This window comes from Macaca nemestrina, chromosome 3 (assembly GCF_043159975.1).
Source record: "Macaca nemestrina isolate mMacNem1 chromosome 3, mMacNem.hap1, whole genome shotgun sequence".
NCBI classification, from domain to species: Eukaryota; Metazoa; Chordata; class Mammalia; order Primates; family Cercopithecidae; genus Macaca; species Macaca nemestrina.
In genome coordinates this window covers 35,071,302-35,083,921 of record NC_092127.1, presented here as the reverse complement: position 1 = coordinate 35,083,921, position 12,620 = coordinate 35,071,302, and the positions used below count along the sequence as shown (strand labels likewise).

The window sequence follows — 12,620 nt, the reverse complement described above, 5'->3', positions numbered from 1 at the left end:
TCCACCTCCTGGGTTCAAGTGATTCTCCTGCCTCAGCCTCCCAAGTAGCTGGGACTACAGGTGTGCGCCAACACACCCAGTTAATTTTTAGGTATTTTAATAGAGACAGGGTTTCACCATGTTGGCCAGGATGGTCTCAATCTCGACCTCGTGATTTGCCTGCCTCGGCCTCCCAAAGCAATTGTTATTTTCCTTCCACTTTGACTCATCTTACTATGTTTAACTTTTTCTCCTCTTTAAGCTACATCAAAGTGATAAGAAATCAACAGGTATGCCTATTTCCCACAGGGTTGAATATGTATTTTCTTTTTACCCTTTTCATCTGAATAAACTGAAGGTATCTATTATAAATACCTTGGCTAGTTTATACTAATTAGAATCAGAGCAAAAGAATTTTGGATCGTGGAAAGATTTCAACTATGCTGTCTATACATTTATTTTTTCATTTCTCGCTCACTTTCAACCCACCCACAGATATGAAACAGAATCTTCAGAGGTATATTTTAAAATCTTGGTATTTGGTCAGTAAGTCATCACCCCTCTCTGTTGATTCAAGAACTTTGCTCTGCAGTTGCATGGTTTGAAGTCACAGTATCACTACACCTGATATCTTCCTTTGGAGAAGCTTCCCTCTGTAGGTTTGTCACAGTGTAAGACACTACACATCTAGTTTGCACTTAGCCTCGCTACTTTTCAGTAACTAGAGTTTTTCTGTGTCCAGGAATATAAAGAGGAGGGCTTAGCAACAGTCACCTGTGATTTGAGCTGTGAAAAAAAATATAGAATGTGTCTCTGGAAGGCCCCAAACTTTTTTTCACTTAAAAGTTTTTTTGGTTGATTTCTCAACATAACCCTTTCAATTGCCACTTTATTTGAGGAGACATGACACAACTGAGTCTAGAAGGGTTTTTCATGCTTTAGTTCTTACTGTAGCCCTTCAGTGCTCACCGTTGGATATTAATAACTAAACAAGTCGAATTTGGAAATTCATTTTTTTTTGTCTCTACCTCACTGGGTTGCAAAGTTAACCACAAAATTAATATGTACTCATTATAACAAGCCAAACAATGCAGAGATATCTAAAGAAAACGTTAGCAGCCCCTTTCTACCAATGAATGCTGGATTGTTCAACATGCAGATCAAGCTTGTACTCCGGATACCTACAAAAATCAGGAGACTCCAAAATGTTTTTGAAAGAATGCCATATTTGATATTTCAGAAGAAGCACTGGACAAGTAATCATGGGAGACATCAGGAATCTTTAGACTTCTTTATATTTATTTTGTGTTTTAGTATTTTTTTGTTTTTGAGACAAGGTCTCACTCACTCTGTTGCCCAGGTTGGAGTGCAGTGGCACAGTCACAGTTCACTGCAGGCACAATTCCCAGGCTCAAGCGATCCTCCCACCTCAGTTTTCCTGGTAGCTATGACTATGGGTGTGCACCACCATGCCTGGCTAACTTTTTTTGGTATTTTTTATGGAGACAGTTTTACCATGTCACCCATGCCGGTCTTGAACTCTTGGGCTCAAGTGATCTTCCCACCTTGGCCTCCCAAGTGCTGATTACAAGCGTGAGCCATCATGTCCAGCCATATTTTAGAATTTTCGTGTAATTATATATTGTAGATTGGTTGAGAGGAGAACAAGTATGTACAAATAATGATATATGTCAAGACTATATTTTGTTCATAAAGTATATGTATATATAACTTTACATAATTTTTATTTTAGAATTATTTTTACATCTTAAAATTTCACTTATTTTGTAAATATTTCCAGTCATAAAAAGCTATTGTGCTTATTATGTAATCATTATATTCTATTTTATTTACTAATAAACTATCTTGCCTGTCCATTCTTCCACTGTTAAATATTTTCTTAATTTCCTACTAATATGAAATTTATGTCTATATTTTTATTTCTGTACATAACTATTTTCTTTTTAAAAAATGATTTTCTTGGGATAAATCACTGGAGTGATATTGCATGAAAACTCATCAATTGTTGTATATCTCTTCATAGCTATGACCAAATTGCTCACACAAAGAATTTTATAGATTCACAAAGGGTAAACTGTATGCATTCTGTGTTTAGAAGTGGTTTGGAGGATGACGAGTCAGTAGCAGGTGAGGCTGGATGTAAGAAAGGGAATAGGAAGTAGGTGATTGCCCTTATCCACGCAAGAGATGTGTATCTCAACTACAATGGTGATAATTAGTATAGAGGAAAAAAGTGAATATGATAAATATTTAGGAGGTGAATTCAGCAGACTTGATGAGTAATTGGATATAGGGAGGTAGAAATTGGATATGGGGAGGAAGATTGGAGGATGAGTCACTGTTTTTTTTTTTTTTTTTGCATTTGAGGACGGACGGAATAGAACAGGTTTGGGAGAGTGGAGAACACTGAGCATACCATGCACTATATCCCCAAATCCAACATTTCCTTGTGGCTACCACAAGGAAAACACTCAATAAATGTTACTTGAATAAATGCTTCATGCATACATGTATATATGAAGGCTGCAAACAATGAGTCAATGTTTCTATTTTCCAAAGCCTCCCACGTCTTCGATTGTATATCTAGAAGCTGATTAACTGTTTTTATCTCCTCAATAGGATGTCTTAAATTCAGCACTCCTGATAACAAGAAAGTGAAAAGTTTAAGAAGGAAATTGTGGGCCTGGTATGGTAGCTCATGTCTGTAATCCCAGCACTTTGGGAGGCCAAGGTAGGAGGATCACTTGAGGCCAGGCATTTGAGACCAGCCTGGGCAACATAGTGAGACTCTTTCTCTACTCTAAAAAAAACAAAAATTAAAAAAAAATTAGCCAGGAGTGATGGTGCACTCCTGTAGTCACAGCTACTCAGGAGGCTGAGAAAGGAGGATCACTTGAGCCCAGGAGTTCAAGGCTGGCTGCAGTGAGCTATTATTGTGCCACTGCATTCCAGACTGGGTGACAGACCCTATCTCTTAAAAAAAAAAAAAAAAAAAAAAAGGGAAAGAAGAAAGAAAGAAGTGTGGAAAGAAAGAGAGTGCAAAGCCAAAGCCAAAGCTCAGGACTTCAGGACAACCAGACCCACCTCTCATAAAATTAGCCATTACTTTCCACAATCAGCCTTATGCTAAGTTATGTAGATTTAGCTATTCCTTAGAAAGTTGGCGAATGAACCTGAACTCAGGCTGCTGAAAAGTCAATATCCCTGAATCACAAGGAAGAGATGGTTCCATTCAGCTCACCTCATGACTAGTGAGGGATAGGGCAAATGGTTCCCTACAGCTCTCTGCTCTGAGCTGCAGTTCTCTCAGAGTCACCAGGTCCCACCACAGGTGTTTGGAGCTAAAAGGTTCTGCTGGGAGAATCCCCAAGCAGCTTTCCTGTCTCCAGCTGCACTTTGGATACCATGCATCTTAGTTGTGTGGCTGTGACTCCTGCTTAGTGATTACGTTCTTGTATAGAATATTGTCACTTTGGGTTGCTGTATTCTCCTGTATTTGCCCTGTATCTCCTAGAGGGCAAAAGCCATAATTGCTATTTCCTTTGTATCTCCCAAAGAGTTAGGTATAACGTTTAGCATAAAATGAGGACTCAATTACTACTGATGATTGCCCAATTGTAATTAGTAAATTGGGGAAAAGTGGTGGTTTTTAACGGTCAATAAAGGTATCATGTATCTAGTCTTAGGAAACAAAAGGTTTATTGAAATGCACGTAGATAAATTATCATCAGCATAAAACTGTTATGGAGTTTTCAACGTGGGGTCTTTTGCTCTTAAAATGAAGTGAAACTTTGTAAGTCCATTGTCCAATAGGAAAAATATTATATCTCTCTGTTCAGATAAAGTCCTTTAAAAAAGTAAATCTCTTTTGAAATGGTCTTTTAAACATCTCCAGCCTGTGAATATATAACAAAACAAAAACCATATTAATAGATATAATTTTCTCCATTTAAAAAGAAGAATTAAATAGGAATGATTTAGGGGTAATAAACAATGAAAATACCTAGGAATTCGAAACTCTAAAATTTTCTCCTATTTTATTAAGTACATACTAAAATATTTGATATAATAAAAATAATTTACCAAAACAAAATAAATGACAAGTGGTCATAACAATGCAAATAAAGTCAATCATTTTATTATTATACATTTAGGAACAAAGTTGAAATATTGTCTCCTCAAATAAACAATTTTTAAATAACTCTGATGTCAATAATTTGGAAATACAGTCCTAAATGAGTTTTAATGTCCATTGGAGGCTAAATATCTTTAATAGAAGACTTGAAATCAATAAATATAGTAATAGAAAATAGGAAGAAACTTTCAGAGAATTTCTGAAACTTTTGGGTCAACAGAAATTAGCAGTTAATTTTCTACGAATCATCCTCAGGGTAAAATGAGTCATATTCTGTTTCCACAGGGTGCTCTTGTCTGACCTGTTTGGCTCCCCCCAGGTGGTGTTGCTGTCCTTCTCCAATGGTGAGTCTGTTGAATGGGATTATCTTCATAGTGGTTTTCTTCATGGAATACCACCGGGATTTCCAAGTGGCCCAAATAATTCCATTATCATAACCATTAGGAGTAGATGCTTTTGAGTAAGTGCCACCTAAAACAAGTGGTAGATGTATATATCATTATTCTGGAATCCTTTTACCTCTGCAAGTCTGTGAAGAACTGTCTATTACGAAGTGCATTGTCAGTTACATAAAATTTATAGCGTTATCTGCTAACTAAAAATGTCCCCAAAGATTCCTAAAATCTCAATTTATAATTAAAATAAACATGTTATTAAACAACATCTGTGTTGTGACTCATGGTCACATCCACACTTTAAATTTATTCACTACTAGTAGGACTAGAAGCTCAAAGTTCCCTAATTGGCCTCTTTCTCTAAGCTTATCCATCCTGGACTCAGCTACTGCGAACCATCTTTACTCAGGCAGGTTAGAAGAGAAGAAGCCACCAAATTCCCGATGAGGTCATCTCAGGTTATTTGAAAGCACAATTTTATTGGTTAATTGAGGAGCTTTAGGAAATGGTTCTGGCATGTTATTTTATGTCTCCATTATAAAGTGCAACCTCCGTTGATTTGCCTTCTCCTTGTCTTACAGAAGCAGATCTCGTGTAATTTTGTAAAGGGCTTGTCAGAGCACAGCACTGGCATGAACCACAGCTCTGGCATGGCTCCCCGGGTCACACAGATCAAGCATTTTCCCTTAGAGTTTCTTCTCATTATATGGTTTGTGAGTGCAGAGATAAGTTATGTTTCTCCAATTTAAAAATGTTGTGAAAAACAAACTGTTACTTTAAATAAATTTTGCAAAGTTTCCTAGTTGGTGATTGGCTAGGACATCAGGAGATAAGGTTGCTCATCTCAGTAGATGAGGAGACTATGGTTTGCTACTAGCCTGGAATGGTTTGGAAGACTGGTTTCACTCATTTACCCAGCAGATATGTGTGAGGAAGCCCTACTGATGCTGAACAGGTCTGGTCTGGGTTATTTGGCTTTCCCCAGGTGGTGTTGCTGTCCTTCTCCAACAGAGAGTCTGTTGAATGTGACTATCTTCTTAGTGGTTTTATTCATGGAATACCATTGGAATTTCCAAATAATGCTATTATTGTAATATGGATCCTTTAGCATTGGTAAGGCTTCCCCACACATAACTGCTGGGTAGATGAGTGAAACCAGTGTTCCAAACCATTCCAGGCTTATAGCAAACCATAGCCTCCTCATCCAACCCCCATCCTAAAATAAGTTTCTACTATCCTCGGACTGGTCTCTTCTCTCAAGCTTTCACAAACCTCTGCCCTTACCAGTATTTGCCTGCTCTTTATTCCGTTCCTCCAAACACCTGCTCACTGTGTGTATCTGACACAAAGCTCATGGGAAGCCAGGTTAATATGTGAACACGCATCCATATAGTAATGTTAATCTATCCAGATCATATATGTGGTATGTCTAAAGGAGATAACACAACCCCACAGTGCCAGCTATGATGGTGATAGTTTCAGGTATAATGCCAAGCTACTGGATATTTTGCAGCAGGTGTATTTCTTTAGGAGGGCTAATTTTACGCATGAACTTGGTATTATTCACTTCCAGTTTCAAAGAACTTAGTTGAAATAAAGAGGCATGATAAAATCCCTACTATCTTTATAAATTATTCTTCATTTCTTTGTATCTATTTATTATTTTTTATGAAAATACTATATATTATACATTAATTTGGAATCTAAGAAAGGAAAACATACCTTGGTAATAAACTCCATTGAGGTGGCCAGCATGACACTTGTTCATCCACCAACCAGATCCATCCTGTTCAGCACAGTTGCCTTCAAACTTATCATTGTCATTGTCCCAGGTACTGAACTGCATGCCATTGTGGGATGTGAAAAACTTGTCGCTAGGATCGTCGCCAAAATCATAGCCATCAAAGGCATCTCCAGCATCTCCACCAGCAAAGTAGGCATATGTTAGGCGGTACTTGTCAGCTTCAGATCCCACCTTGAACGTGGCATAGTCTGCAGTACTGAGAAGAGGGAAATACAACCATTACATGCTGACCCTCCTCAGGGATTTCAGAATTTCCCTCTTTTGTAGGACAGTTCCTTGGAATTTTTGACTTTGTTTCTAAGGCTGAAATGTGCTCATCGAGTAAAGTCTTTTGCAAGTCCGGCAAGAGGCAATGGATATGTGAACCAGTCCACAGCTCATTAATACTACCCGGGATGGGCCAAAAAGCCTTTGAGGCATCTCAGTGAAAACTAATAATTACACTCACTTGAATGCTTTTTTGCTTGTTTCATTCTAAGATCAAATCCAGATGTGTGGATGACTCTAATTTCATATTTCCTACTTTTATTGAAATGTTGTGCATTGCACACACATTATCATAGATCACATAAATTATCTGACGGTGAGTGACCCTTAATTATTGCACTAAACTTGAAGGAGGTACAGTTCCATTAGCCACTCTCACCACCTGAAGCGTTAGGTGCTGCTAAAGGGATTTTCTTTCTCAAATCAGTGTGGTAGTGGCAAGAAGGAGAGCTTCTGAGGGCATTACACAATCAAAGTCTTCCCTGTGTGGTCCAAAGCATGTGAGCTGAGGAGTTAGAGAGATTCTTTCCTGGAAAAAATTGTGCAAGTGGGGCATAATTCTATAGAGTGGAGTAAAAAATGGGCCTTAATGAAGGAACAGAAATTTCCGGAAAATATTTAGCCTCTTTTCTAATCTCCGGTAACTGGGAAATGGAAGGTCCTTTCCTAGAAGAAGGTCTACTGACTATAGCTGGATTAAAAACCAACCAAACAATAAAAAAAAAAATCCATATGTTTGGAGACAATATATTTCACTATTCCTTAAACATAACAAGAGGGTTGGATGTTTTTCTGCATTTTAATTAGGTAACAATGCTTAAAACCTTCAAATATCTCAAGCAAAAAGAAGCCTCTAGATCACCAAAAGAGCTAGCTGCTTTAATTTTAGGGTAGCTCATGATTTGACAGAATAAATGGCCATTAAGGCGCTGGGAAGTATGAAGAGGCTGTATTTGCTTTTCAATCAGGATAGTTGTTAAGAGGACAGGCTCTAAAGGTAAACTACTTGAGTTCGAATTCTACCTCTACCACTTATCAGCAATGTGACTTTGAGCAAGTTAATCTGTAAAATGGGATTAATAATAATACCTGCTTCATGAAATAGTAATTTAGACTAGATAAAATTATAATTTTATGCTCAGTTTAAAAGTTAAAAGTTCAGTATGCTCAATTTAAAAGTTAAAAATTCAGATTAAAAGTTCAGTAATTAGCTATTATTCTGAACGGTGCCAGGGTAATTAGATTGTACCAAAACACTCAGATTCATCCTGAATAGAATTTACCTTTTTGGATTGCCCAGGAGCCAAACTGACTTCTGGAGAAAATGGTGGCTGGATGTGCTGTTTGCATTTGTCAGGCTGCATTTGCCATTGTCTATTGACAGTTGGAAAGTGCACATTCCAGACAATCTTTACAATAAAAAGTTAGAAGTCATTTCAAACATTACCTGGTTCTGCCATTCCAGTCTTCCAGTTCCACTCTTAATGCATATGGGATGGCAGACTGTGTGCTTATCAAATGAATCTTCTCATTTCCCAGCCAAAATTCTGTTGTGCCAGTAGGAGACAGATGTCCAAATCCTTCCTTATATTGAATCCAGTTTTTCTTGAAATCCACACTGCCATCAAGTCTCTAATTACACATTTGCATGGGCAAAAGGAGAAAATAGATTATCAATGCATGTAAAGAGAATGCTACCAACATTTTGTCAAAAATATGGAGCATTGGTTCTATCAACTCAAAACTAAGTGATCTTGGCCAAGCTACCTAGGTTTCCTTATCTATCAAATAGGAAAATTGATGCTTACTTTTTAGGGTTGCTGCAAGGATCATGAGAGAGAATATATGAGAAATACTTAAGAGAGTTCCTGGCACATCATACATTCTAAATTAGTGGTAGTATTGAAAAGATACCTAGATGACTTCAGAACTCTGACTGGATATTACTGATTCTTACACTTATGATGGAACCTATTGCTCAATTGGTGTCTGGCAACTAATGCTTCCACCATTCACTCCCTCTGAGCACCCCCTGTAGGAACAGTTGTAACAGTGGCGGGAGGTAAACAGAGGGTAAAGGAGTCAAGATTCCTAGTGGGTATCAGCAAGTGGCAGATGCAACAAAGGTTCCTTGTCTTGGGGCAGCCCAACTGTGTCCTCTGGTGTGTGAAAGGGTGGTGGTGGTGGCGGGGTGAGGGTGAGGGTGTTAGGCTTCATTGTCTTGTAATGGGCAACCTCAGGTCTTGACCTACCTGACAAAAGAGTTTCCTTCTTTTTCTCTGTCACTGTGGTACTGATTATGTGCCATCATGAATCTACAAAGTCAGTGCCAGCACAATATAGTCAAGCCACAAACTCTGAAACTATACCTCCTAGGTTCAAATGCTGATTCTGTTGCTTATTAGTTAAGTGGTCTTGGGCAAGTTATTTAACTTTGTGTGCCTCAGTTTCCTTTTCTGTAAATAGGAGTAACGGAAGTACCTTCCTCTTAGGGCTATTGCAAGGATTAAATGAGCTAGTGTTCACAAGGTGCTTAGAAAAGTATCTGCCATATGGCAGAAACAATGTAGGCACTTATTAAATACACATGGTGAGGAAAAAATTACCTTCTGTAACACAGTCCATCCATTTCCAGACCCATCAATTTCACAGTAGACTAAGAATTGCTGGTTAGCTTTCAGAGGTTTGATAAAGTAAAGCCCGCTCTGTTTAGCTCCCTTATTAGCAATGTCTTGACAATCTGGAGAAGGAGAATTGACTTTTACTGTGGTTTGAAATGTAAGTAAGACTGTGCCAGCCTTGAAAAATAGTCTTTAACATGTAGTAAACTATTCATTTTCCAAGAATAATTTTCTTTCTTTTCACATCACCATTCCTTTTAAACTCTTTTTTAGCTATTCAAGAAAGGTCTAGACAACTGAAATTCTTAAACTTAATGGGTAGCCGCTTTCTAAACTATTCCTATACATTCTAGTACATACTCTCTCCTTTACGTTATTTACTTTGATGAACCTAATCCCAATATAACCTTCATCAGTTACCTTTCCCAGTGATATCATGGATTTGCACCGTGTCTTTGCAAGGTTCCTGGCACTGTTCTTCAAGCTGGGCCACCTTCTGTTTCAGGTTAACAATCTTTTGATTATTTGTATTATATATTTCCTGCAAAAATCTACAAACAAAAACATAAGATAACAAAAATAAGAAGACAAAAATAAGTATTCCTTTCAGAAGAGTAATTTTGTATTTTCTTTGGAAACTGCTAACTAAATATTTTCTCAAGAATTACTTTCTGATAAATTATTCCATTCTTGGGGAAAATGTAAAATTATATCACTAAATTAAGATGAATTAAAATTATAAACTTTTTGGAAAAAAAAAAAACAAAAATCAATCAAAACAGGAATACAATGTGAACCTGAATCTTTTCACTTAGAATGGGGCATATTGTTTCAACTCCAAACACAAAGAACAAAGTCCTTGTCAATAAACAAATGTCATTGATACTTTGCTTTTTACTTTATGCATAAAGGGCAGCAGATAGCAACTGTGATGAGACTGGTTAATAGGAACACCCCCTTTTGCTTTAGAAGCAGGAAAGGCTCAGTTCAGTAATTCACATGTGCTGAAGTAGTATACCTTTCGCATGTGGATCTATTGAGGTTATACTTACAAGCTTCAATCTAAAATATAACTTACACAGGGAAAGGATCTGGAACGTTATTGTATGTAAAATAAAACAACAGATACTTCCCCTTTCTTCTTTAGTGTTTCTGGTTACATAGCTTTGAAAATGGACGGGGGGAAGTAAAAATCCTACTTTTGTAGTTACTTACAGGGTGGCTTGTAAATATTCAAAAATGATAAAAAAAAAAAAAAACTGTCTACAATGCATAAACTGTTCTTTCTTTGAAGTAAAAAAGGGTAGACAAATTATTTGTCCACGTTTTCCCTCTACTTTGTCTTAGGCAATTTCTGTACAATAACGTCCTTCAACTTCAATGATGGACAATAACAATGCAAGTAATAATAATAACAATAATAACAAGGGCCCTCTGATAGCAAAAAGAGGAGGAATCTTTCCTGGGCCATTCTCCCTAGCTACTATTTATCCCAATTTCTCAAGCTGCTTTGAGAAAAATTTAGAAAAAAAAATTGGGGAAAAATATTAAAACTGTATCTGAAACCTTGTGTTCAGAAAGTTTATGAGTCCCTGAGAAGCTGTTAACAGAGACATTCACTTCCAGACGAAGGGAAGAGACTGTGCAGGTTCATTCTGCAATGATCAACATGAGCTTTGCAATGTTTGCTACACTTAGTCTCTTAAGACATGTTTCTTCCTGCTCCACCTTCAATATAATTGACTTTAGGAGCCCAAATCCTTACTCTGCCTCTGCTTCCTGATTTTTTTTAACCATCAATTTGTCAACATTTTTATAAAAAGGATTTGTTTTCAGCACCCAAATTCCTATGAGGTTGATTTTATGTTGTAAGATAAATGGGGGATGGGGAAAAATTTTTCGATAAATATGGTCAAACTAGCATTTGAAGACATCTAGAACTTCTTTCTCCAATGTGATTATTAATTAGCAATTATAACCCAGTATAATTTATATTGCACTAAAAACTTCTATCTCCACTATGTTCAACATAATCAGGCATAATGCCACTGGGATATTATAAATGGGGAAAACACATTAAAAATTACTTTTACTCAAGTATGGAATATTAAATAAAAATTAAATCAGTCTTGCAGAGTAAATTGAAACAAAAATCCTTACCGAATACTTGCGTCATGTGTTAAAATCAATGCTTCATATTTCATAATTTCTTCTAACATTTTCCTGGACTTCAGAGTAGCAGTGTCTATCGTATCTGTAATATAGGATCAGAGACATAAAAATCCTTAAGCAAATAGAACAACTAAAACAACAGCAAAAGAACTTCGCAGATTATTATTCTTATTTTTTGGTGAGTAGTCTTTATTTTCTCACTTGGTTTTGATGATTCATCAGGATTATAACTGAGTTGGATTGCTTTTATCAGCTCTTTGACTTCTGATGTTTTGTTTTCAACTTGATGTAAGATGTCTTCCAAAGACTGTAGATCCTTGTCTACTTCGGTTTGATAAGTAGACAGGAAATCTGCAATGCCACAGGTAGTTGGACAATAACTACCCTGAAAATACAACAGTGATTAAAAATGTTGACAGATGCTACACTTAAAATCTATTAAGAAAAATAGGTAAAACCTAGACTATGTTTTTAAAAAGTTGCAAGTGCCAGATGATATTTATGAGGGAATTATTTCTATTCCTCTGCCCCTCTCCAGTTTACACACAAAGGGAGAAACATAAAAACTACTTACGAATCTTTCATCTAAGATGCAGCAGTTGTCTCTGGTAGCAACATACTAAAAGAGAAAAAAATACAGAAATTTCACTAGTTTATTATCTGCTTTATTTTCCAGCTCTCCATTTAAAACGTTTTGTGAAGAGCACACTTACTGCCACACATGTTGAAGAGAGAAATAAAAGAGCACAGAAGTAGAGAATTAAATTCCGGGGCTGCAAGGACCAACTCATGATGTCTGGGTGCTCGGAGCTCCGAGCCTTGTAGCGTCAGCACTGTCACCTCTCAGGCTCCAATTGTCCCTTTATGTAAGCTCCTGGGACAGCCAGGACTGCAAGTGGCTGGAGCTGGTCACGGGACCTCCTTACCAGAAGGGTGGGGAGGTCTTTCCCGTTCCTTTTTCCTCATCCTGGCCCGCAATCTATACTGTCAGGTTCCCAGATTTTGCACAGAGGTTGAAGCTCCTCCTTTTTGGCCCAGCTCAAGTTTTTTTCTCTGATCCAAAATTACCTGCAGAGGCTAGTGAAGCATTATCCATTGCTGTGAGGAGGAGGGCAGTCCTGGAGGCTGTGTGGTGCAACTTCTTCCAGTACATGGCTGAGAGCAAACAGATCTGACCTCGAACTGGGCAAACCCAGTCTATCCTTAAGATGGAGCCTGCTGCCATC

The 12,620-nt window shown here is 37.4% G+C and overlaps 1 protein-coding gene across 1 annotated transcript; it reads right to left on the bottom strand.

Annotated features, from left to right (window-relative positions):
• Nucleotides 1-3,677: 3,677 nt before the first annotated feature.
• LOC105463512 (fibrinogen gamma chain) lies at nt 3,678-12,246 on the bottom strand. The gene is made up of 10 exons (XM_011710653.2): nt 12,108-12,246; nt 11,969-12,013; nt 11,596-11,779; nt 11,383-11,476; nt 9,643-9,773; nt 9,208-9,341; nt 8,049-8,233; nt 6,253-6,530; nt 4,437-4,606; nt 3,678-3,896 (listed from the first exon to the last, which is right to left on the bottom strand). The coding sequence occupies exons 1-10, from the start codon at nt 12,183-12,185 to the stop codon at nt 3,882-3,884; spliced, it is 1,314 nt and encodes a 437-aa protein (XP_011708955.1). The 5' UTR covers nt 12,186-12,246; the 3' UTR covers nt 3,678-3,881.
• Nucleotides 12,247-12,620: the final 374 nt, after the last annotated feature.